The sequence below is a fragment of the Meles meles genome, chromosome 16 (genome assembly GCF_922984935.1).
Source record: "Meles meles chromosome 16, mMelMel3.1 paternal haplotype, whole genome shotgun sequence".
NCBI classification, from domain to species: domain Eukaryota; kingdom Metazoa; phylum Chordata; class Mammalia; order Carnivora; family Mustelidae; genus Meles; species Meles meles.
The window spans coordinates 23,293,615-23,317,260 of record NC_060081.1 but is presented as its reverse complement, the minus strand read 5'-3'; the positions used below and the strand labels follow the sequence as shown (position 1 = coordinate 23,317,260).

Genomic DNA, 23,646 nt, shown 5'->3' with positions numbered 1-23,646 from the left:
GCAGGCAGAGAGAGAGGAAGGGAAGCAGGCTCCCCACTGTGCAGAGAGCCCGATGCGGGGCTCGATCCCAGGACCCTGGGACCATGACCTGGGCTGAAGGCAGAGGCTTTAACCCACTGAGCCACCCAGGCACCCCCCAAATGCTTTTTCTTATTTTTTTATTTCCTGTGAGTAGCTCTACCCCCCCCCCCCCACGCTTATAGCCCCCTGGTGAGATAAGGACAGCATTTCCATGATCTCCATTTTAGCTAAAGCTCACTTCTGAGCTTGCCTTGTGTCAGGCTCTGCCGGAAGCACTTGACAGATTATGAGCTCGCTGGATTCTCATGCTGCCTGAGGAGGTGGGTGCTGTCCTCACGCCCATTTTACAGATGAGATTGAGGCAGCTGTGGTTTGGTGACTTGCAGCTGGGAAGGTGCAGAGGGATGGGATGCTACTGTCCCCAAATCCTCTCTTTGATGGTTAAGACAGAAATGGACAGCAGTGAGTGCATTTAGGTGTTTCTAGATTTTAGATTATTTCCTCTTCAGTGGCTATTCATTAAGAACTTTTTACTAGGTATTATGAGTAACTATCTCCTTATTTAAAAATAACAACAACAACAAAAAACCAACTCCACACAATCCTGAAGTTAGATTTGGTCCTCCTCACACGGTCCTTCCAGTGGGTGGCAGCAGGGCTGACATTCCCTTTTCTCCTTCCTACAGATGGCTCTCAAGCCTTTTATGTTAGTGGTGGAATTCCTGTTGTTGCCAATGAGGAAACCCAAGTATACGAAGGCACTTCCGCTCTGACTTAAAGATGGGGCTTTGGCGCTGTGTTGATTACTCTTGCTGCCAAAGAGATCACCTCAGCTTGGAGGCCCAGCTGGTTGGTTGTGGCTCAGGGCAGTCGGAGGGTGGTTGCCACAGGGAATAGTGGGGCTGAAGCAGCTGGGGGCCAGCTGGCCTCTCTCCCTCCTCGTGGAGCCTCCCAGCCTCTCCATGTGGTCTCCCGGTGTGGATTGACTTGGGCTTCCTGACAGTATGGTGGCCCCAGGGCAGGTACGCTAGCGGAAAATTTCAAGAGAGAACATTCCAGTGAACAATGTGGGAGCTGCATTGCCATCTGTGATTAACCTCGGGAGTCACACTGCATCCCCTGTGTCACAGAAGCCCACCCAATTTCAAGGCACACATGGAAAGAGAAATGGACAACAGTCTAGAAAACACACCATCTTCTTCCCACCCAACTTCTCCTGACGGAGGACTCTTTAAAACATAGCTTATGAAGTTCCTAGGGTAAAGTCTTGGGCTAAGAGTGAGGCTGAGGATAAGAACAGAAAGATTCTATTTTCATGCTCTTTTTCAAATTGCTGAATGACTTGACTCTGTGACCTTGCGTTTTTGTTTTGTTTTGTTTGCATTTGTGTTTTTCACTCAAACATTTGGAAGTTCAGTGTGTTCCTCCACAAAAATGGAGACTTGGATATAGCTTCCCTGCCTCCCCGGCCAAGCTGTTGGGAGGATCAGAAGAGCAACCACTTGTGAAATGATCAGAATATAAAAATATCCCCGTTCGGATTATTCACAGCAACTTCTCTCACACTGGCCAAAACAGAAGAGGCAAAGGCCCCTCGCCAGCTGATAAACAGTGACATGCAAAAGTTCGATTCAGACCTCAAGAATTACCTCTAACCCTGTTCCCTCTCCACAGCCCCTTCTTCACCCTCACTTTTTGGATGAATTCGTTCCCTTCTCAGCACTTTGCGGTTGGAGCCGGAAGGGACCTTGGAGACTGTGCAGCTGAATTCCCGTGAGGGAAAGTGGCCTGTGACAGCTCATACAGATGTTAGGCAAGGCTGGAGGGACAACAAGGGTTTGCAGTGTCTGCAGGGATCAGGTGAATTCAGCTTTCTGTCCTGACAGGACACAAACGTCCTGGCCTAAGTGGCCTATGGCAGGTCAGGACAAGAGGAGGTCAGCTGGCCATCTGGTCCACCCAGCCTCTGGAAAACCGGAATAGGACTGGCCAGGATCCAGATGCCCATTGTGTGGGGATGGGATGAAATGTTTCCAAAGGAACTGGCTCATTGTTTGGGATGCTAAATATTTATCCAACCAAACCAGACTTCAACTGAAGAAGCCAAAGGGTCTGAATTTTAAATGCCACAAACCTGGCTTGGAGGGAACAGACCATGGGGAAGGAAAGAGGAGAGTGGTTTTCAGTCAGAAATTGTGATCAAGATGTTAATTCAGGACACGGTCTGCATGGTGAGAGGAGGGTTGGGCTCTCACTGAAGCAGGACAGACCCAGGGGCTTCTCATTTTTCTAGATGTTCCTGATGGCCCGATGGTTCACCAGATACCATGGGTTCGGTCACATTGAATGATTCTTTATTCTGTTACTTAAAATCGACACTTCTAAATAATACAAAATATTGTGAATGCCTATTTGCGTGCACTTTAGTTGTTCCTTTGGCCAGTAAAGTTCTCTTCTGTGGCTCCTCAAGGACCGTGGCCACAGCCCATACAGTGTGCTTCTTGTCATCCAGGGTGCTCCTTGTCATTCAGACCCTTAAGTAAGCAGCGCAGTCATAAGTGATTGGTTAGTCTTTGCAGAGTGACCGACCCAGAATCTGACTCAGAAACGTTCATCTTCGAGACCATGGAGATTCATCTTGCTTTTGCAGGGGTTAGTGGTTTTGCTAATGTTCCCGAGTGGATGGATGTGAGAGGCACTCGCTCCTTTGTGGGATTCCCTACCACCCCGTGCATGTTGACGTTCTCTGAGCCCAGCGTCTGGCTCGGGCCACCTGCTCGCTACTTGATGCGCTCACTTCAAACAGTATCTGAATTAGTTTTCAAATAAATGAAAATTCAAGAAGTGTTTGAACGTTTCAGAGATGAGCCAACAAGAGTGTTTCTTACTGCTAATTTGACTTTTCCTTACTGCCTTTATACTTCAGGTCTCGTGTGTGCACTATTACCACATATGTGGGGAAAAGGAAAACCTCACAAGAACTTAAAGGCCTAAAGAAAATAATGGGCACTGAAGTAACTGAATGCAAATTATTCTGCGTTTTGTTAAAGAGCAGCAGAACCTATCGTGGGCTTTGAGTTGGATGATATTAAATGTCGAGAGTAGTTTTGCTATAACCCTTCCCTAAGGAACATACCATTTCAACTTAGGAGTCCACGTTCAGCTCCCCAAAACTGAAGTTAACGATGTGAATGACTGAGGAAGCAAATTCATGTATGCTCAGGCTCCCTTCCACGAGTGCCGCCTGGACATAGGGAGGAGACCCTGCCCAGGGTTTCTGGATTGTGTGAGAGACTTGGGGTGCGCGAAGCCATGGAACATTAAGTCCCAGAGCTCTGTCACCCTGTGGGAAGCCCACATGCACCCCAGAACCGAGCTGGCCCCCGAGGTGGGGGGACAAGCAGTGTCTGATGTTCTCTCACAGTAGTTTCTTGAGGCAGGCCCTTCCTTCGGGGCCGCTGGGTTGCAGTGGGCTGCTGGGAGCAGGGTTCTAGAACATTCTATATGCGTAGGATGTTCAGCCCTGCTCACAATGAAGGCCTCTGCATCTGTATGTCCATCCCGCTGACCCAAAGAACTCTCTCGAGTCCTATCAATGTTAGAGTCAGATTTTATTATTTTTTTTCTTTTTTTAAAAATATTTTATTTATTTGACAGAGAGAAATCACAACTAGGCAGAGAGGCAGGCAGAGAGAGAGGAGGAAGCAGGCTCCCCGTGGAGCAGAGAGCCCGATGCAGAGCTCGATCCTAGGGCCCTGGGATCATGACCTGAGCCGAAGGCAGAGGCTTTAACCCACTGAGCCACCCAGGCACCCCTTATTTTTTTTTTCTTTAATTGTGTCCTAGTCATTCTAATATTTTCCCCTATAATTTATTTAGCATTGTTCTCTCTGGTTCAGAAAAGCAGTTCTCTTTGGTTCATTTTTGTTGTGCTGAGACCAGTGGCCTGCAACAGATGCTTTCAGGCTGTTTCTAGTAATGGAAACTTTCCTTAAAATGAAACCTGCAGAGCCGCTCACTGGATGAAATTATAAAAGGGGACAGCCCCCCCCCCTTTTATCCAAGTGAGCTGGGGAACCTGGGCTGGTGTCTGGTGGCCCCCACAGCTCCTCCTTGTCTTCTGTGGTTCCTGGAGTGTCATTTTAAATGCCCTCTTTTAGTTGCTGGGGAAATCAGGACAGGCAATCCATATTTTCCAGAGACTAGCATCGTGCTTGCTTTCCCGAGCACCTTTTCAGCATGTAGCTCTCATTCGTGCATGAACTATGTATTTCTTGCTCTCTTCCCAGGTTTAAAGCACTGCGTCAGATGCTGGTGATGTGGAAATGACTAAGATAGATGTGGCCCCTAGCCTCTCGCTGAGGAGAGGGTTTTAGGCTTTTGGAGATGAAATCTGCCCCAGTGCCTAGGCTCGTTTGCGTGTTCTGGCCACAGGTCATGCCTGTGGGCACTCCCCGGGCAGATGTGTCTTACCCAATCTAGTCAGCCTCTTCACGCAATGTGCTCCCCTTAGGAAGCCATGAGAAACCCAGCATGCCAAGAAATTCCCGCTGTGTTTCCCAAACTATCCCTGGGAATCAGAGACCGGACACAAACGATGGGGACTGAGAGTTAAATAGAAGAGCCGGGCGGAATAATGGCTGAGGTTCTCTGTGATGTATTAAACTTTCTGTTTTATTTTGGATCCAACCTCCCCCTCCCTCTCCCCACTTCACCACCCCTATGCTTTTAACCGGGAGGTGAAGGATAAAACCTCAGCTTACTCATGTAGGTTTTCCTGCACTTAAAACAATGGCACACAAATATTCAAGCGTGACTCTCCTTTTGCTCCGCGTATTCTTGGAAACCACAGCAGAAAGTGGAGTGGGGGAAAGCGGATCTTTTTCTGTTCTCTGAGCATCTCGTAGTTAACCGCTTTTGCCACTAGAGGGCGCCGATAGTTGGAATGAAGGGCGGACTGGGTGGCTCTTGAACCAGGGGATGCTAAGGAAATAGCAACTGGTTATTCGTTTGATTGATTGAGGGCCAGAAAGATCAAGCTGGATTGCTGAAAGGCATGAGGCTTAGCCAGGTGACCGAACTGGTGATATTCTAGGAGAAGAAATTTTGGAATTACCCCTGTTTCCAGCAATGCAGTACACTTTTTGTTTATGAGCAAGGCCCTGAAGTTAAACAGGAAAAAAAAAAAAAAAAAAGGACAAAAAGTCAGGGGCAGAGCTGTGCTTTTCTTTTAAAAATAGATACATAGAAGCATGTGTTTGTTTGTTCCTACTTGGTGTTTTTGTTTTACTTCTAAAATGAGAACAGCTGAAATAATTTCTGAATTGTTCTGGACTTCGGAACAGACTCCCAGACAGTCTCTGTGGTCTGGGCCCTCAAAAACCCACCTGACAAGGGCTAAAGCCCATCCTCGGAAAAAGCTATTTGAGGCTGTGTGAAGCAGCCCAAGTTTGTTTTCCCCAGAGTTTGAAAATGTAAGCCTAGCATGCTCCCAGGACAGAGAACTCTAACTGTGACCGTCTCAGGGCCGGAAGGGATTTGCAGCTTTTTTTCAGACAGAGCTTCATCTCCATTCTTTCTGCTGCGGTGGTGTTCACTGGCCTCTCTTCTCCAGCCTAGCTTGGAGCAACAAGCATTTTCCTATCAAACTCACTGAAGATGCAAATTATGAAATAACCCAGAGATGGGGTGGAGGGCTCATTTCTGATGACCTGACAGAACCCTCCTTCCCCCTCGGAGCCCCAGGCAGTGTTAACCACAAGGAGGTTGGAGTCCTCAAGTCCTTTATTCACTAATTTTTGCTACACAGAAGAGCAGCTGACTGCCCTTACAGCAGTCTTCCTCCTCTGACGCCCCCAAAATCACCTCAATACATCGATAAATGGAGTTCACATGAATGCCAGTTAATGATGTGTCTCTGAGTTCTGACTCCTGGGCAGCGCAGTACCGGTGAGACTTCTGCTTCTGCGCACGGAGGGCTCCCTCAGAAACCAGTGGCGGAGGGTGATGCGAAGGATGTCTTGGCCACAAAGGCTTCAGCTGTAGCCCGAGGGATTTAGATTACCATCAGCAGCCTGCCCCAGCAGCAATGTCTGTCTGAATGCTATCTCTCTTCTAGATTAGATAGAAAGAAGAATTGGGTCGGTTGTCCTGTGAGTTGGGGGACCTGCAGTGGGGGGGTTGGGATCCTCTCTCTTTGGGCTCCTTAGTATTACAGGGTTTTGCTACTTTATGCTCACGTGTCTCTCTTTGCTTGTGGAAGTCCCTGGCTCGAGGAATTTATGTTCCTTTACATGGGATTGAGGGGGGTGGGAAAGGGGGGGCTATTGTTGTTGACAGCGGGCTTAAGCCTTCTACAGATGTTGCTCTTCATTTCTAGCCAGAGTACGAAGGAGAAAGTGTTGACTTTCTAACTGGCAAGACCAGACTCTGAAGTTATTTGACCCTTGCACGTTCTTAACCCTTCAGTATATTCTGCTCCAGTCGTTCCAGCCTCCAGAGCTAGGAGAGGATAAAGGAGAGGATAATAATTCTCCAGGCTTCTTTTATTCATAAAGGCAGGTAAAGGAGTCGGGGGGTTGATGTAATTCTTGGCTTATTCAAACTGAAAAGCCTACTCTTTAGGGAAGAGAAAAGGGGACGACTGCCCAAGACCCGCTCCTGCGAAGAATGCTGTGCGTCTAGCATCCAGCGGGTGGGAAACGTGACTGTGGATGAACGAAGCAACGTTTCCCTGAATGTCAAGGAGAAACAGTGTTTGGGGTTTGTCATAGTTTCTAGCACACTCTTGAAACAGTTTCTCTCCCAACACGTGAATGCCAGCGCCGCTCCTTGCAAAGACTTTTCTCCGATTCCACCAGTAGACCTTCCATCTTACCGTCTGTCCAGTGAAGCGTTACCATCAGCAAGAGTACACAGCCCTCTGGGGGAAATGATGTCATGTTCTTCTCATCTGAAGAGCCGAAGATTATTAGTGTGTGAGGACCCCAGTTCAGAGAAGATCTGTCATAACTAAATTTGGAGAAATTACTTTTCAGATTTTAGCAGACTCCCTTTTACCTTCCGATTCTAGAATCGAGACACTTCTGACAGGTCTTTGCTTTATCTTAATGATCAAGATCTGATGTCACTAAAAGGGCAGAAGCATACTCAAAAAAAGAACATTTAAATATTTTCTGATTGGAAAATTACCCTGAAATACCTTTATTATATTTCTAAACCATACATGATCACAGGTGCTTTGAGTCATGCTGCTGATTCCAGGAAGGTGTTTGCACAAGTTGAGAAAGCAGAAGGGGCCAGTCGCCACATGCTGTAGCTGATGGCATTGTCTCCTTGGAAGCTAAGGGCCCCTTATGCACATGGGGCTGCTGGAATGCCGCTCCCGAATTTGCCATAAACTATCTCTTCTGAGACTGTATTGATCCCTTCCCTGGCTCCAACCCTTTTGCAAAGACCCCCCAGCAGCCCCCCAGAAATTGCTATTTCATACACATTCCGAAGGGCCGCATGCAGAGAGCTCAGCCACCATTTTAACCTTGGCATTCCCCTTGAGAGACTGGAGGAGTAGCAGGCTGGGACCTAGAGGAAGGACATGGAAGTGGTAAGGGGCCTCAGGGATCCATGGGGAGATGAGCTAGCCCTATACAAGATCAAGCAAGGGGGAAGCATCTGTAAACTCCCTGTCCTGTATTGTGTTGTTTCCCCTCTGTCTCTGCCCGAACACTACCCATCTGAGTACGGTCTTGGCTACAGTAACCCCAAAGAAAATACTGCGGTAGTAAGAGTCACCTACCTTTATTTCGATCTTGATCTCCTTCCCTTCCTTTTCCCAAAAGAACTTATGAATGAAAGTAGATAAGCAGAGGTTGAATTGGCTAAGGCTGTCGGTTACCTCTTGATTTTCCAGTCTCTGGGGGAAGGGGGGGCAAAAGACTACCTACTCTAACTAGAAATCCTAGACCTGTATTCATTGAATAACTTTCTATTACTCAGTACATTGTGTTCAGATAAACTATGAAATAAGTGATTTCTAGGGCTCAGGGCATTGTCTGTGAACTCTTCTGCCTGTGTCTCTCATAAATTTTCCATTTGGATGATCAGAGCAGGGTGGAAGTTTTTTAGGCTACAGGCAACTGTTGTCACTGGCTGACCCTGGGTTGTGGGTACGTGGGAACTCTGCCCAGGGCTTTGCGGCCTGGAGGAGAAGAACTAGCTCTCGGGGTTGGTGGGAGCTCATGCTGGTTTTCTCCCATCGGTGCCTCTGCTCTAACCAGGTTGGCAGAGTTTTATCTTATCCAAACAGAGGTACACAGCAAAAGAAAACCAATTTGGGCAATTAGAATTGGTGGTAAATCTGAATTACGTGGAATTTGTTCAGAAAGATGATATTATATTGCGTGCTTGGATAGGAATTAGAACTGCTAACACTTTGGTGCCAGGGAGAGGTTCCCCAGAACCTTCTGAGATAAAAAGATTAGGGTAATTTTCATTAGCACAGTTGCTAGATAAATCGGGGCTATTGAAGTACTTAACAGTTTGTGTTCTTGAGTTACATGCTTTTTGTGCTTTTGAATTGGCCATTAACTGGCCAAGCAAGGCATTTCTTTTTACAGATAAAATTTCAGTGTATTCCTGTTCAAGATGCTGCAATATCATATTGGAACAAATGCCAAATGGATGGGGCACACCATATTACAAGGCCTTGTACATCACGATAATTTGGTTCAAACAGTTCGGTCTCATGGAAAAGATGGTATTGAAGCATGTGGTCTAGAACCCTGAGGACCAGCCTGAGGTGGCCTCTGAGAGGTACCTGGGAGGTGGAGGCGAGAGGGGGTGCCTGGCAGCTGAAGGCAGTGAGCTCTGTGCCCTCTTGCAGTCTTACTCATCTCTGCTGCATGTTCAGGGGCTCTGCAGATCGAGGCCCAGCCCACACGCTACAAGATGAAACACCAAGTACACGTTCAAGGGTAGACGCATCTTGGAGGTCTCCGGGAACAGAGATGGAGAATGAGCAGTGCGTGTGTCGGAGGCACACTGCCTTGTGTTTTGGTAAATACACAGAAAATATCTGCCGAAAATGGGTGGGCATTTGTGAAATCAAGGTACCGAACGTAGAGCTGGGCAGAGCCTGAAGACTCCGAGATGCAGGAGAGCCCATCCTTATGAAGGCAGCGCACTTCAAGACAGTTAGTCAGTTTTCCTCTGAGGGGGCAAACCGAGAATCTGATGTAGAGTAGAAGAACAGTAAAAGTCATGTGAATCTGGAAATACACCTCTTTTCCTGGCATTTATTTAGCGTTTCCTGGCATTGGATTGTTTGTAGGTCAGTATTGCAAGAGAATGCACATTTTTTACATAATACTGTGGTTGGAAGCTGTGTTTCCTTACCAGTTCACAGATTATTTCACTAAGTAAGGAATTAGTCAGAAGGCAATTGAAAAGTCTTTTGTTTTCATTGTTCATAAGAGACTCTGGTGGTTTGCCTGCACTTGACATCATTGGTGGGCAGATCTCCCCTGTGGAATTCTTGAAAGAAGGGTCATGAACGTGTGTGAACTTTAGCTGGTCTGTACAGCATGAAGAGAAGTAATCTGTTTGGGTGAGCCTCCTCAGTGATCAGCCATCTAATAAAAGCTTGCCCACTCTTCTAGGTCCAGTAAAAGATTCAGAAAGAGACCTTGGGAGCCACTCTACAAACCAAGACCATAGAGCAAGGTTGAATTGGGTTGTCTGGAATCATGGTGCTCACCCACCTAGTAATTCAGATAATCTTAGCTGAGCAGAACCAAAATTATATTAATGCATTGACTGATAAGTCTAATTAATCTGTCATGATTTACTGATTGACTTATAGGCAAGGGATAAGTCCTGCTCTCGTGGACTGAAAAAGTGCAACTGAAGAAGTAGGCTAGAAAAACAAAACTGAGTTAAATAACCCTTTCTGTACCAACAGAACATACCAGTGATAGAAGTTTTAACGTGCAGGATGTGATTAATCATCCCTTGGGAGGTTTAAAGACTGCCATGAGTTCACCAGACCAAGAGTTCTGGAATTGCTGTCTTCATTGGAAAAGGCATCGCCAAGGGGAAGGAGAGCAGGAAGGGTCTGGCACGTGGAGAGGAGGCGTGGGAAGCAGAGTTGCCTGGGCGGTTCAGGAGGGACTGAGAGCAAGGACTGGTTGTGAGATGAAAAGAAAGCACCTCCAGTAGGAGGCAGCGAGATAGATTGAAATTTAGATTGCCGCCAGATGGGGAAGGTCTACCACGAAATCCTCGGAGCGCAGGCCCTAGACTAGCAGTGTTGCAGCGTGAGGGGGCCTGCTAGAAACGCAGATGCTTGGGTCCCAACCTGCACCCACAGACTCAGAATTCAGGGGTATGCGGTCCAGGAATTTGTTTTTTAAAAAGGTGTCCCTTTGATTCCTCTGTGGGCTAAAGTTTGAAAAGCACCCCCAACAGACAGTATGGACTTTGTTCCAAAAGTCTGTGGAGACCCTCTGAGGGCTCTGGAGTAGGGAAGTGGCACGTTGTCTAGGGAGCGAGCAAACCAGGGCCTCCGGGCAGCGGTCTTCCACAGGTATGCCTCCTCGGTGTTCTCACTTATCGTTCTCACTCACCTGCCCGTCGCCACGTGTGGGATGAAACCGCTCCAGATTGCCAGTCATGGAACCGTGGGAGCCGAAGTCACAGAGCTGCTCTTTGATGTGGTTTCTGAAGGCTGAGGGTAGGTCTCGTCTGGGTAGTGATGTGGTGCGCAGCTATGGTATATTTCTATAAATAGGGGTTTTATTGTAACGTGTGTGCTTTGCAAAAAGTGATTTAAATCCACAGCAATAGCAAATACCTATCTGGGGCTTTATAGTTTAAAACACAGTACGATGGACTGATTGGAACTGAGTCCGTCACTGAGCCACAGGCAGCCACTGAACGAAAGGAGGCTTGTGGTTGAAAAATTAGAACAGATATTTTCCTTAGCAGCTTTTTTTTCTTTTTTTCTAGACCAACCACCTGCCGTAAGGATAATCTATTTTAATTTTCTGTCAAGTAACTACTTTCGAATCTAGATTCGATAGCTGGGGAAGCCAGTGCCTGTGTTTGTCTAAGTTCACACAGCCAGGAAGCAGCTGAGCTACGATTCGAACATGGGCAGTCTGGGTCCAGAGGCCGAGCTGGGACCGTTATACCATGCAGGTGAGGGTGCAGGCAGAGAAAGCTACCAGAATGTCAAAAAAAAAAACCAAAACCAAAAACAAACAAAAAAAAAAAAAACAAAAAAACCCCACTGACCAAGTACTGACAGAAAGACCTTGACTGTGGTCAAGTCATGCCACATTTCATTCAAGGTTCTCTGGCTCCCAAGTCATTTTTTTGGATCTGTTTGGATAATGGATTTCTACATTTGGAAGAAACCAGCATCCTATCCAAATTAAAATTGTTGGTCCTCAGCCCGTGCGAGAGCTACAACTTATCCTGAAACTTTCCCCTGGCTTGGTCTGTGCCAATGACCTTTTCCAGGTCATTAAGAACGAAAGCTTTAGGAACAGATTAAACACAGGCTGCTTGTGTCCTGCTTTTTGAGCACCCATATGCCTGTTCGTGCAGACTCCGTGGTGCTGGTCGGAGTCCGTGCCCCTAGGTTTCAGAAACAACACCTGCCGGGATTCAGCACCTTCTTGCCATAGCATGTGTGCTTGAACAGTTCCTCGGAGAGGAACCTGTGCTATTACACCAAATATCGATCCGTCTGTCTCACCACACCACACCGCCTGGCATTCTGAGCGAACCTGGACAGAAGTACGGAGATCAAAGAACATAATCATCAAAAACCCTCCTTTCACGCTCTACCTGCCATCAAATGAAAGTATTAGTGAAGTGGTATGGAAATCCTCCTTAGGCTGCCCGCAGCCACCAGCCGTGCCACTTAGGATTTAAAACAACGTGGTTGAGTGTTCAGAATCCGCAGGATTGAGTTGTGTGCGCACGTTAGTGTATTATTTCCAAGTTGCCAGTTTCCCCCAGATTAGCACATTTTCATTTCGGCTTTATTGCCAGTTTCCCCCGATTAGCACATTTTCATTTTGGCTTTATTGAAGGAGTCAGGACAGGAAAGGGGATTTAGCACCGTGGAGATGTCAACCACGCTTCCTTGCCGTGCTGGAGTGGCCGATTCGGTTCAAGGCAGCCATGCATGTGAATCCACCAACAGGACCGTGGGACTCAAAGTCAAAAGCCAAGTGGAATTGATAGAAAGGAAAAGACAGAAGTACAGGGATGCAGCCCCAGGTGGGAACTTCAGGCCCTTGATTTGATGTCGTAGGGCCCTCACAGTTGCAAAGAACACATCATAGCCCAGTATCAGCGACACAGTAAGTGCGTTCTCATGGCGGGACTGGAACGGTGTGGATGAGCCCAGCTGGTGTTAAGTATGGTAGGGGTGGTAGGGGTACAGCCAGGGGCAGGAGACATGGCCCTGTTCACTCCAGGAGATGCCTCCTGTGGTGGAAAGCCGTGGTTTGTCATGAGAGCACACTCTGCCCGTGAGAGTGCCAGGATGGAGGAAGGCTGGAGACCATTGGTTCGGGAATTTACGTTCTAGGATCCTTTTACCTGGGATCAGCTGAGACTGATACCCCCTAGCCAGGACGTGTTGGTGGAGTGGGGGAGGTGGACTTTCTTTTGTCATGCTTGGCATGATCAATCTGAATATTTTCCGCTAAGCAAGTTATATATTTTTCCCACAATCCAAGGGAAATAATGACGTCCCTTCTCCACTCAGAGTCAGCTACCTGGTATTTGCTTATCTTTAAAACTGTTCCAAGAACTTTACATAATCTTTGGGAGAAAAGAAAGGTAAGAAAAGAAGGGCTATAGCGATGTTGATAGCTGGTTGTAAAGTGAACAATTCAGTCAACTGGCCAGTCGTTTTATACACACACGTTTGAAGAAAGTTTCCTTGATTGCTTTTTGCTGAGTGGGCTTGGTCCCTTGCCCAATAATGGGGGTACGTTCTTTTTTCTTTTTTTTTAATTTATTTATTTGACAGAGATCACAAGTAGGCAGAGAGGCAGGGAGAGGGAGAAGCAGGCTCCTCGCTGAGTGGAGAGCCTGATGTGGGGCTCGATCCCAGGACCCTGGGATCATGACCTGAGCTGAAGGCAGAGGCTTTAACCCACTGAGCCACCCAGGTGCCCCTAATGGGGGTACATTCTAATCCTCCGATTGGTGAGCAGGATTCCTGGCTAAATAGACTTAAGGAAGGGAACAAACAAAAACACAATAGCAACAGCAGTAACAGGCTCAAGGGTTGACCTCACCCAGAACCCCAGGCTTTTATTGACAGTGGTAGTAGGTGCGTGAGCCTCCTGGAAATCAGACCTCAAGTATGACCTCTGTAGGTACTTCTTTTTGTGTTGGGTGCAGGAAATAAGATGGCAGCTCAGTTTCTGGAATCAGAGCAGCAGCTACCTGGGCTGCTTCAGTCCTATGTGGGCTCCATCTCGTATCTGAGCTGCACGTGGAGAGACTCCATTCTTCTTACTAAGCTGTACATTCACCAAGCCTAGACAGGAGGGGGATATACAAGAAAGGGATGTCCTGAGCCCCAGCTGTTGGTGCTTACGACCTATTGGAGACACAGGAAGGTTTATGTGTGGGGAACAGAGTTTGATGCAGTTAACGCACTAGATTGGGAGGACCAGCCTGAGCTCAGGGGAAGAACATTGGTAAAGGACAAGGTTATGATGTGGGCCTTGGCTGGGTTGGGGAAATGGAATTAGGACAAGAATACTTTTGTCCCTATGCTTGAAAACACTTAGAAGGAACATTCCATAGGTCCTTAACATTGGCTTCAGTCAGCTGACTACTGGTGACTGTAGGCTCCAATGAGGAGGCGATGTGGTCTGATTTAGATTATCTCTTGGTATCATCAAGACAGATTTGGCCTGTGTCGCCATCTTGACCAGATTCTGGGTGGGCAACGGGCACCGTGCAGAGCCTGAAACCTCTGTTGGGTGACCAGGTCGCTAAGTCAGGCAGATGAGTGAGTGGGGTCAAGGTCCCTGATGCCTGCTGCTCTCCTGGAGCCCAGGTCACCAGCTAGGGACAGAGGATGACAGCCTGATGCCACACCCCAAGAGGGCACTTGATGGAGAAAGCAGCTGGTGGGGAGAAACCAGGAGGAAGCCAGGTACTGTGAAGTGATGCTGAGGTACGAACATTGTCTGAGGATGTGATGGAATGAAAGACCTCAGGCTTGCCACACCACTGTCCTTTTCACTGACCATGTTCCCCATCGAAACCCTCTTGATTCTGTCATTTTCAAAACGAGAACTAACGATAAGCTGTTACTCCCACTTGGCTTGAGACACTGCCCTTGTTCGGGGCAGGAGGTCAGTCCAGCAGTCAACATCATTGACACGTAACCTATTTGGGGGCTGTTCCCTGCACAGTCAGGTCATGTCAAAGAGCTTGCTTTCTCAGAAGAGGCTGAGGACCCTGTAAAAGCAAAGTATTCTCTGACGTGCTGAAGACGAACTCTTCCTCTCACCCTAGCTTTCACCCAGATGACAGCGTGTGGGGCAGGTTGGCAGGGACTCGAAGTTCTCTGAGCAGAGTGCAGCTCTGATCGGAGGCAGGAAGTGTTTATTCGAGCTGTATTGGGTGAGTCAGTTTGCTACTGCTTTAGGTCCCTTTAAACCTGGGGCATCCTGTGTATGTCAAATAATCATAGTTTCAAGCAACTGGAAACAAATATCAGATATACACGAATGACGTTCAGACCTTCCTAACCAGCAGACAACTCTTGCGGGATTTTTACTGTTTTGGCCACTTCTGATTAGGTTAAGGCTTTCCCACGTGAAAATGAGCATCTCCCCTCTTTCCCGAAGCAGGGTGGACTCTTCCCTCTGTGGCTTCTAGGAGATCCTCATAAAACATAGCCCTGTGAAAATCCACTCTGCATTTTCCCTACTACCATTGGTGTTGGTGGAATTGGTTATTGCTGTAGGAATTTGGCTGAGATGAATCCAAACTTGGGGAAACAGCACAACAAGGTCATGCCACTGGAACGAGGCCTCTGAACAGTGGGAGGTGGAAAGAAGGAAAGGTCTATGCGAGGAAAGGCTGACGAGGTGTGAAAATGGTTTTTTTTTTTTTAAACAACATTATTTGGCTGATAATTATTTTTGCTACTGCATAGGAAAATTATTCCCATAATCACAGTTACTATCCACACGAGTCTGTCCTCTGTTAACTGAGAGGTAAGTCTCCCGTAAGAGGAAGGATGTTTATTGTGATGAAGGCTTGCTTTCTTTGTGGGGAAATAAAATAGTTTTGGTTAAGCTTCTCAGAGTGGTTGAATCTTGCCTTTATTTCTACAAAGGAGGCAAAATAGAGAGGAAGGAGGGTTGCCTCTGGTTGGTTCGAAGATAAGGACATGCTGAGGACGGTAGAAATAAGGAAGATATGGACGAACTTCAAGCTGCCTTTTTCTACTCCGTCCTGAAGTCTGCTTCCAGAATAGTTTTGCTTTAGGTCAGCTTTAATCATGCCATTTTACCCACTCAGAAGGTTTCTGGGGTTCTTTGCTTCCTACGTGCGTTTTTGGAACCACCTCCTCCCTGCCCCCCAACCCCACCACCACCAATCTGTCTTCTTCCTACCTGCATCCAGAATTTATGAGCTGTTTTCCAGATAGCAAGGGTTTTTTTTCACCTCACTCCCACCCCCCCACCCCCATCCCCGCGGTGTCCCTTTCCCCTTACCTCTTCCCTGAGGGCTGTTTCTGTAACTTGCCAGGACTTTCCCTTCTCTCTTGCCCACCTCCTGACCCTAATTCAGATTGGGGTCAACCAAATCCGTATATAGCAATAGCCAGTTCCACCAGGACCAGTTCTATTAGAGAAAATAAAATACAGAAAGGGTTTTCACCTGATGGTTTCCTACCACGGTCTTCTGTAAGTGCTAAGGCCTGGATGACAGACAGTTACTCTCTATTGGCCGCCCAGAAAGTAATGACCCAGACATCCAGGTTTCACAATCTGATTCCATAGAGGAGGGTTTTGCACATAACCTCAGAACTTTTTTTTAAAAGATTTTATTTATTTATTGGACAGACAGAGATCACAATTAGGCAGACAGGCAGGCAGAGAGAGAGGAGGGGAAGCAGGCTCCCTGCTGAACAGAGAACCCTATGCAGGGCTCAATCCCAGGACCCTGGGATCATGACCGGAGCCGAAAGCAGGGGCTTTAACCCACTGAGCCACCCAGGCGCCCCTAACCTCAGAACGTTTTATGTTGCTTTTTTGTGGCTTCCCATATTCCATTCCTACTTCTTAGAAACTAAAGCCATGGCTTGTGTCATCTTTCATAACCCCTAGGGACACACCCCAGGGCTGGGCACCCAAGAAAGACCTCTTGAACTGATAGATTAAATGATGTGGACGCGGAGGGGAAGAAGGGGATGTCACAGAGGATGAAGTGAGGACCCACAATTCCCTTAAATGACGCATTGGAGAAGATGTTCATCCCGTCCCTGGCACATCAGAGGTGGATCGTTCCAAATCCAATCTTTTGTTGGGCACTCATGAGAAATTGACTCAAAAGCAATAGAATCTTTGCACATATAAACAGCTAGCAAATGATAGAGAATGTGCGTCCAAACAAATCCAATTGGCAGGACACGTCGTACTGCTGAGAGGAAGCCTCTGGCTATCCATCACACCTTGAAAGATGAAAGATGAAGGGAACAGTGCTCCCTTCAAAGGCAGGAAAGGTTAGCGCTCTGGGAAAACAGAGCCCAGTGGGAATTTCAAATACATGGTGTGGCCCTTCCGGCTTGTAGGTCATGATTAACTATTCTTACCCTAAATGACCATGACATATAATCCCTTTCCTAATTTCATTATTTTACTTACAATCTCAAGACCGTAACTTTTTAGACATTCAGGTGAGATTAAGGGAGGAGGAGGTGGAATAAGGCTTTTAAAATCTTTGGTTACCTCAGAAAACATATTTGCTTACTTTACCAGGAAGTTGGGTTTGTGTTTTGTTTTGTTTTCTGCTGATGCCAAGAGGGGATTAATGAGTAGCTGCGGGGTCTGCCAGGTTTCTTTTGATTTCAGTTTATGTAATTAAGCAGTTCCCAGAATGACTTGAGGTTCTCACTCTGCGTCAAAACACGCTTCTCAGATGTGTTAGGAGTGGAGGTCAGAAGGGATCCAAACTCCCCGAATGGAGGGAGGGGGAGTGAAAAACCGATCTGGCTTTAAACTTCAGTTCTCCCCCCGTTTAAAAAGGGTTGATTCTACTTTGGGGCTGTGCACACCGAGGTATATTGAGCAGAAAGTAGATTTCAACGGAAGTTCAAAATGAGCTAATGTTAGAATAACTCCAAGTGAGGTTAACAATAGGAATAACACAGGGAAACCAGCCCTCGTTCACTATTGAATTTTCAGCAACTACAGCTTCATGCATGGTGCCTGTCCAAGAACTAACACATTGGACAGGGACACACTGGTAACCCATTGTGCGCCAGGCTCAGCTCTGGTTGCTGGAGATCCAGTAAGAAATGAACCTGACAAGGATCCCCCCTCTCCCCAAGATGCTCACACAGAGCGAATGTTGGACGAGCAGATTTTTTTTTCTTTTTTTAGATTTTATTATTCAATTAAGCAATATATAATACAACATCAGTTTTTGACATAGTATTCACCATTCATTATCGAGTGTCTCCTTAGTTAGGGAGTTCCGTGCTAGTGGTAGTGGGGTGGGGGTGGGGGTTGCTGGGAAAAAACCGTGTTCCTCAAGGAATAGATCATCTCACTGGGAAGTGAAGACACTCATGGAACAAAAGAACTGTTCAGAGCTGTAACTGAATACAGGGTGCTAATCCAGACAGAGCGGCGAGAGCGGCACACATCTCCAGATTCCCCAGGCAGGAGGCTCTCTGTAGCAGGCTGACTTGTCCCTGGCTCCTTAAGCAGTAAGAATTTGCGGTGGCAGAAATCAGAGTTCCCGGGGCGCCTGGGTGGCTCAGCGGGTTAAAGCCTCTGCCTTCGGCTCAGGTCATGATCCCAGGGTGTTGGGATCGAGCCCCGCATCGGGCTCTCTGCTCAGCGAGGAGCCTGCTTCCTCCTCTCTCTCTCTCTCTGCCTGCCTCTCTGCCTACTTGTAATCTCTATCTGTCAAATAAATAAATCTTTAAAAAAAAAAAAAAAAGAAATCAGAGTTCCCTTCTGGTTCCCTTTCTCCCATGCAGCCCCCTAACCTTTTTTCATTCTTCCATCCACGTGATGATTGTTTTTTAAAGAGGATTATAGCAGCTTTTCTTTTGGGGTCAGGCTAGTTCCCTGATAGACTAATAGGGCAGAACTTCTAACAGTTCCTGCCCTCATGAAACAGCTGAGGGAGAAAGACACGAGTCAGTTACACAAATCAGACCTCCTGAATGCTACAGGGGAGAACACAGCATATAATAGGGAGATTTGACTTTGTCAGAGAAGTTAGGGACAACTTCTTAAAAAAAAAAAAAAATGCAGGCTGTACTGGAATCTCCAGGATGAGGAGGGATTAACCAGGGGAAGGGAGCTGGGAAACATTCCAAGCAGAGGGAATGGCACGAGGAAAGGCCTCATGGCAAGAGGGTATTTGCTATTGGGACAGAGGGAGCCAGGGATGGCTGGAAGGGAGGGGACTCAGAAGAAGGTAGGTGGGGTGGATCATAAGAAAGGCCATCAGCCATATTTAGGAGTCTTCTGTTTATTCCAAGAGTAATAGGAAGCCCTTGAAAGAATAACCAGTAGAAAGAGAGAAGGGAGGGGGATAGGTTACACTCAGATTTTCATTTCAGCAGGGTAACTGCCTGTGGTGTGATCTGCATTTGCTAGGGGTGGGCAGTGTGGAGCATTAGGAAGAAAGCACTTAGCAGGAGTCTAGGCAGGAGGTGAGAACCGCTTGGACCAGAATGGTGGTGGTGAACTGAGCGGGCAGAGACAGAAAGATGTAGACAAATGCAGCAGATGCAGAATGGTACAAAAGCATGGAAGGGCTTGGCGACGCATGTGAGGGATGAGGGAGAGAGAGGTACTCGCAGTCACTGTCCGGTCTCTGACTTGGACGCAGGCACGCTGGACGAGGACCTGTTTGCTGCGGGTGGGCGTGGGGAAGAATTACCAAGTAAGTTTCCAACCTGTTGGGTTGAGCGCTTTTGCACCATCTAGAGGGAAATGTCCGAAACCCGGTTGGATAAATGGGTGTGCGGCTTGGAGGGTAAGTCTGGTGTGGAGGTTGGGTTCCCGGGTCACCTGTGCCCACCGAGATGCATTAGGCTCTGTGGGCTGGAGGAGACCGCTCAGCGAGGACACAGCGGGGAAAGGGGAGGGCCCTAGAGCCCGGCCCCAGGGACTCCGGCGCCTGGTAGCTGGGGAGAGAAGCCCACACCAGCAGATGCGAGGCCACCTGCCCGAGACATGGGGAGGAAACCAGCCCGAAAACCAAGGGAGCCAAGTGATATTTGGAAGAGGAAGGGCTCATGGGAAAATAGTGCTAAAAGGACAGGAAGTGAAGACTTGGTGATGGTTGTTCTCTTGCCATCGGTGATGACAGGATGAGACCACCTTCGGGGAGCACCCGTTGTAAGCCAGACAGTTTAACATTTAAGCTCATGCCCATAAGGCGTCTGTAAGGCAGGTCCTCCATCAAACCGCACACGGGGAGCAGGTCATGTGCCTGAGCTTACATGGTCAGCGAGTGACAGATTTCGGTGGGAGCTCTTCTTTGTCACTCCACAGTCTCTGTTCTTAAATGCTGTGTGTCTAGGGTCAGTGGAATCAAAAGCAGCCAGCGAGCAGAGAGGGGTGTGGAGAAGACAGGTTTCCTCCTCCCAAAAGCTTTGGATTCTTCCACAAGCCGCGGAGGAAATGTGGCATCATTGCTTCCACCTGCAAGCAATGGGTGGCTGCCCACGGGAGGGCGTCCCAGTGCTTGTTCTTGGTGCAGTGGTTCAAGAGCTCAGGGCAGGGCTCTATGCGGGAGGCAGCCGCACCTGCCCTGGGAAAGTCTTGCCCCCAGCGCCCTGGGACCCCATTGTTCTCATCGAGGGGTCTGACGTCAGACCAGGGGAACGTGTGGGAGAGGCCGCTTCTCAGACACACCCCCTAGGTCTTCCGAATCGAAAACTCAGCGGTGAGGGGCAGGATCCGTGTGCTCACCAGTCTTCGTGTGATTCCAGGGCACAAGCTTGAGAACCTGTGTTCTTGGGGGATCCTTGCAGACAGAAGGAAAATCTCAATGACTTACAGTCCATGTATCTCTCAGACGCCAAACACCTTCGCAGAACGAGATGGAAGAGTGGTGCTGAACCCGGGCTGCACACGGCAGGTCCACGGGGAGCTTTGCCCACTACCGAGGCTTGAGGCCCACCCTCGGGAATTCTGGTCTCGTGGGGCTGGGGTCGGCCTGAGCATTCGGGTGTTGTGATAAGGATTTGCGTGGGGAATGGGTGAGGCAGGAATGGTGGGCAAGGCAGCCTGTATACTTTTAGGTCCAGAATCATACTCTGGAGAGAAAATGGGGCAGGCCTTGAAGGGGAAGGAAGACAAATGGAAGAGAGGCTAGACTGTAGGCCCTTTGTGAGTACTGGTATAGCCTGAATGAATCTGGAGACGCCTGGGGCAGAAGGTAGTCTGAATTCGTAACAATTCTTAACAGTGGACTTACTTTCAAAGCGATGTCAACAATGAATTAAATGTGCTATCAAAGCTGCTTCATGACTAAAGCAGGCTCATGACCACCTCCTCCTGCCAGCTTCACTGGACTCTGTCTATATGTTAAGAATGTGCTCGCCTCTCTGGCCTCCCAAGCATCACTGTTTTCCCTTTGCTCCGTGAACCTTCCTCCCCCGCTGACCCACTCGACCCCCGACCTCGGCATTCTCACCCTGTCCCCAAATCCTGGGATTTGTTCCCACCCTGCTCCCCCGCCTCCTTGTTGTCTCAGACCCCAGCTCTGCCCAGAATCCTCCGTGGACCCCAGTTTAGAAAGCCTCCCCTCCCTTTCTCTTGCCCTTTCGTCTTTAAGACACTCTGCTCCTGTTTTGTTTTCTTCATTCCGCCTATTTCCCCATCTCCTGTCCTGGCTCCTAAGCTCCGCAGAGACAGTGCTGGCTTGACCTTCTTTGCCTCCCACCTAGCACAGCGCCCCACACCTGACAGGCTTAAGAAACAGTAGTCAAGAAACCGCAGAAGTGAACCTCCCTCCATCTGCTTCACACACTGGCATGGAGTGCAGATACAGAAGGCCCCCCCTCGATGACGTAGGAGTGTGGTTGGGTCATTCGGAGGCCCGCCTTGAGGAAAGAAGCCATAGGAAATGTGGCAAGATGGGAATCCCAGTAGGAACATCCTCCAGAGTGAAGAGTGGCCCCCAGAAGGGGCACTCGCAGCCTGAAAAGCCCGTGGGACCATGAAGTCATTTCCCAGGGCTGTCTTCACACATTACTGCCAACTGGGGGCTTCAAACAATCTGAATCTATTCTCTCATGGTTCGAGAGACCAGAAGTCTGGAACCAGTGTCACTGGGCTGAAATCAAGATGTCCACAGGGCCCTGCTCTCTCTGCAGGCCCTCGGGGGAGAGTCCCTCTGCCTCTTCCAGCTTCCGGTAGCCTCCATGCTCATTGGCTTGTGGCCACAGCACAGCTGCCGCCTCTGTGGCCATGTTGCCTTCTTCCCCGCTTCTCAACTCTCCCGCCTGCCTTTCTCTTACAAGGACGCCTGTGATTGCACTGAGGACCCACCCGGGTGATCCAGAAAAACTTCCCTTCTCAGGATCCCTGTTGTAATCGCACCTGCCAGGTCCTTTTTTGCTGTCTCAGGTAACACTCACATGTGAAGGGATTAGGACATGGATGTCCTGTGGGGAGACATTATCCAACCTACTACACATACAAAGGTAACTGGAGCCTCCAGAGGGACAGAGACTTGTCCAAGGACACACTTCAGGGTTGTCACGGAAATCAAAGACCCAGGTCTCCTTTCTGTCCGTTTTGGGTTTCCTCCGCTAAACTGAGCTGATGTTCATAAAAGTAAAACAGAGCAAGAGATTTAAAATAATGCCTCCTACCCTAATCCATGTGCTGTCTGGATTATCTGTCTCCTGACTTCTGTCTGGATTGCGTGCCACCAGGATTCAGCCATCGCTGCACCTTCTTCCCCCTTGAGTTTGGGCTCAGGAGATGCTCTCTGGCCTGTGTGGGCAGCAGCAGTGGAATTACCTAAATGGCATTTTCTGCTCTCCTTTCAGGACCGCCTCTTCTTCGTCATGGAGTATGTAAATGGTGGCGACCTCATGTTCCAGATTCAGCGCTCCCGAAAATTCGATGAGCCTCGTTCCCGGTTCTACGCTGCAGAGGTCACGTCAGCCCTCATGTTCCTCCACCAACATGGAGTCATCTACAGGTAGCTCTTCCCTTCTCCTGCCTCCCCGGACAGCGAAAAAATGAGAATTCTCCAGACACTCGAACTGACTTTGGCCCCTGGCCAACCGGTCTCTTAGCAACCCACTTTAGATTAGTTTTTTGTTCTAATTTGCTTGCAGAGGACTTTTTTGGGGGCTGTTTATCACTGTGAATGTTAATATTGGAATAGCCTCAGGAGATCTGACCCACTGTTTGTGCCAGTTTTGATCAAAAGCCCAAGCACAACATTTTAAAGGCTTGGTGCCGAGCGACCTTGGAATGACCTTCATTTCTCTCTCTCCCCGCCCTCTTCCTTCAACATCAGGGCATTCTCTTTACTTTTTCCTCCTGTGCCATGAACTTCCTCCCCTTCCCAACCTCTTGCCACTTCCTGAGTTTGTTTGGCTTAGTTGTCTCCAGCAGATAGAATCAGAGAAGGAGTTGCTCAGGGGTATCTGGGTTTCTGATTCAAGGAGGAGGAAGAGGGGAAGGGAGGTAGACAATATCCAACAGGAAGTTCCTGCACATCATCCAGTCCCTCACTGCCGCCCTGTCCCCCTTCCAAGAAAACGCAGCACACACACACACACACACACACACTCACACACACACACACACACACACTCACACACTAATTTTCCAGTAAGGGAGTGGGGCTATTTACGCAGGCTCTTCTGTGAGGTCAGGAATTCTGGGAGGAGTAAATATTTATAGTTAGCAACAAGGACGCTAAAGTTCTTTAAGGTTTTCTCAATGACTGTCAATTTCTTGACTTAGTTTTTGCTCCCTTCCCCCACCCCCAACCTTTTTTCCCAATTGGTAGAATAGCTGGCTGGATTCAACCCAGAACTTAGTCACTAGAACCTTCCTGACCCTCTCCTGGGAGCAGTGCTCTCACTAAAGGCTCGTTGAGGGGCTCTGACCAACACTCACCCCAGACTTCCTTTTTACTGGTGACTCTTAGTTTCCTCCAATGTGTGTCTTCTCTGCTCAGAAGTAATCAGTGCCTCCCTGCGGCTTGCATAATAAAATCCAGACCTTTCAGCCCGCCTGGCATGGCTGCCCCCATCCTGCATCCCTCTGTTGGCTTCCTATTGCTGCGTAACAAAAGACTACAGATTTACGGGCTTCAGGCAGCACCCATTCATTAGCCCCCGTTTCTGTGGTC

The 23,646-nt window shown here is 48.3% G+C and overlaps 1 protein-coding gene across 3 annotated transcripts in view; it reads left to right on the top strand.

Annotated features, from left to right (window-relative positions):
• The window catches only part of PRKCE (protein kinase C epsilon), a 476,978-nt gene that overhangs the window by 371,055 nt on the left and 82,277 nt on the right, over positions 1-23,646 (top strand). For all 3 annotated transcript variants that reach the window (XM_045981248.1, XM_045981250.1, XM_045981249.1), the window contains one exon: positions 22,325-22,479. In XM_045981248.1, the coding sequence (XP_045837204.1) occupies positions 22,325-22,479 (155 nt within the window). The remainder of the gene's footprint in view (positions 1-22,324; positions 22,480-23,646) is intronic.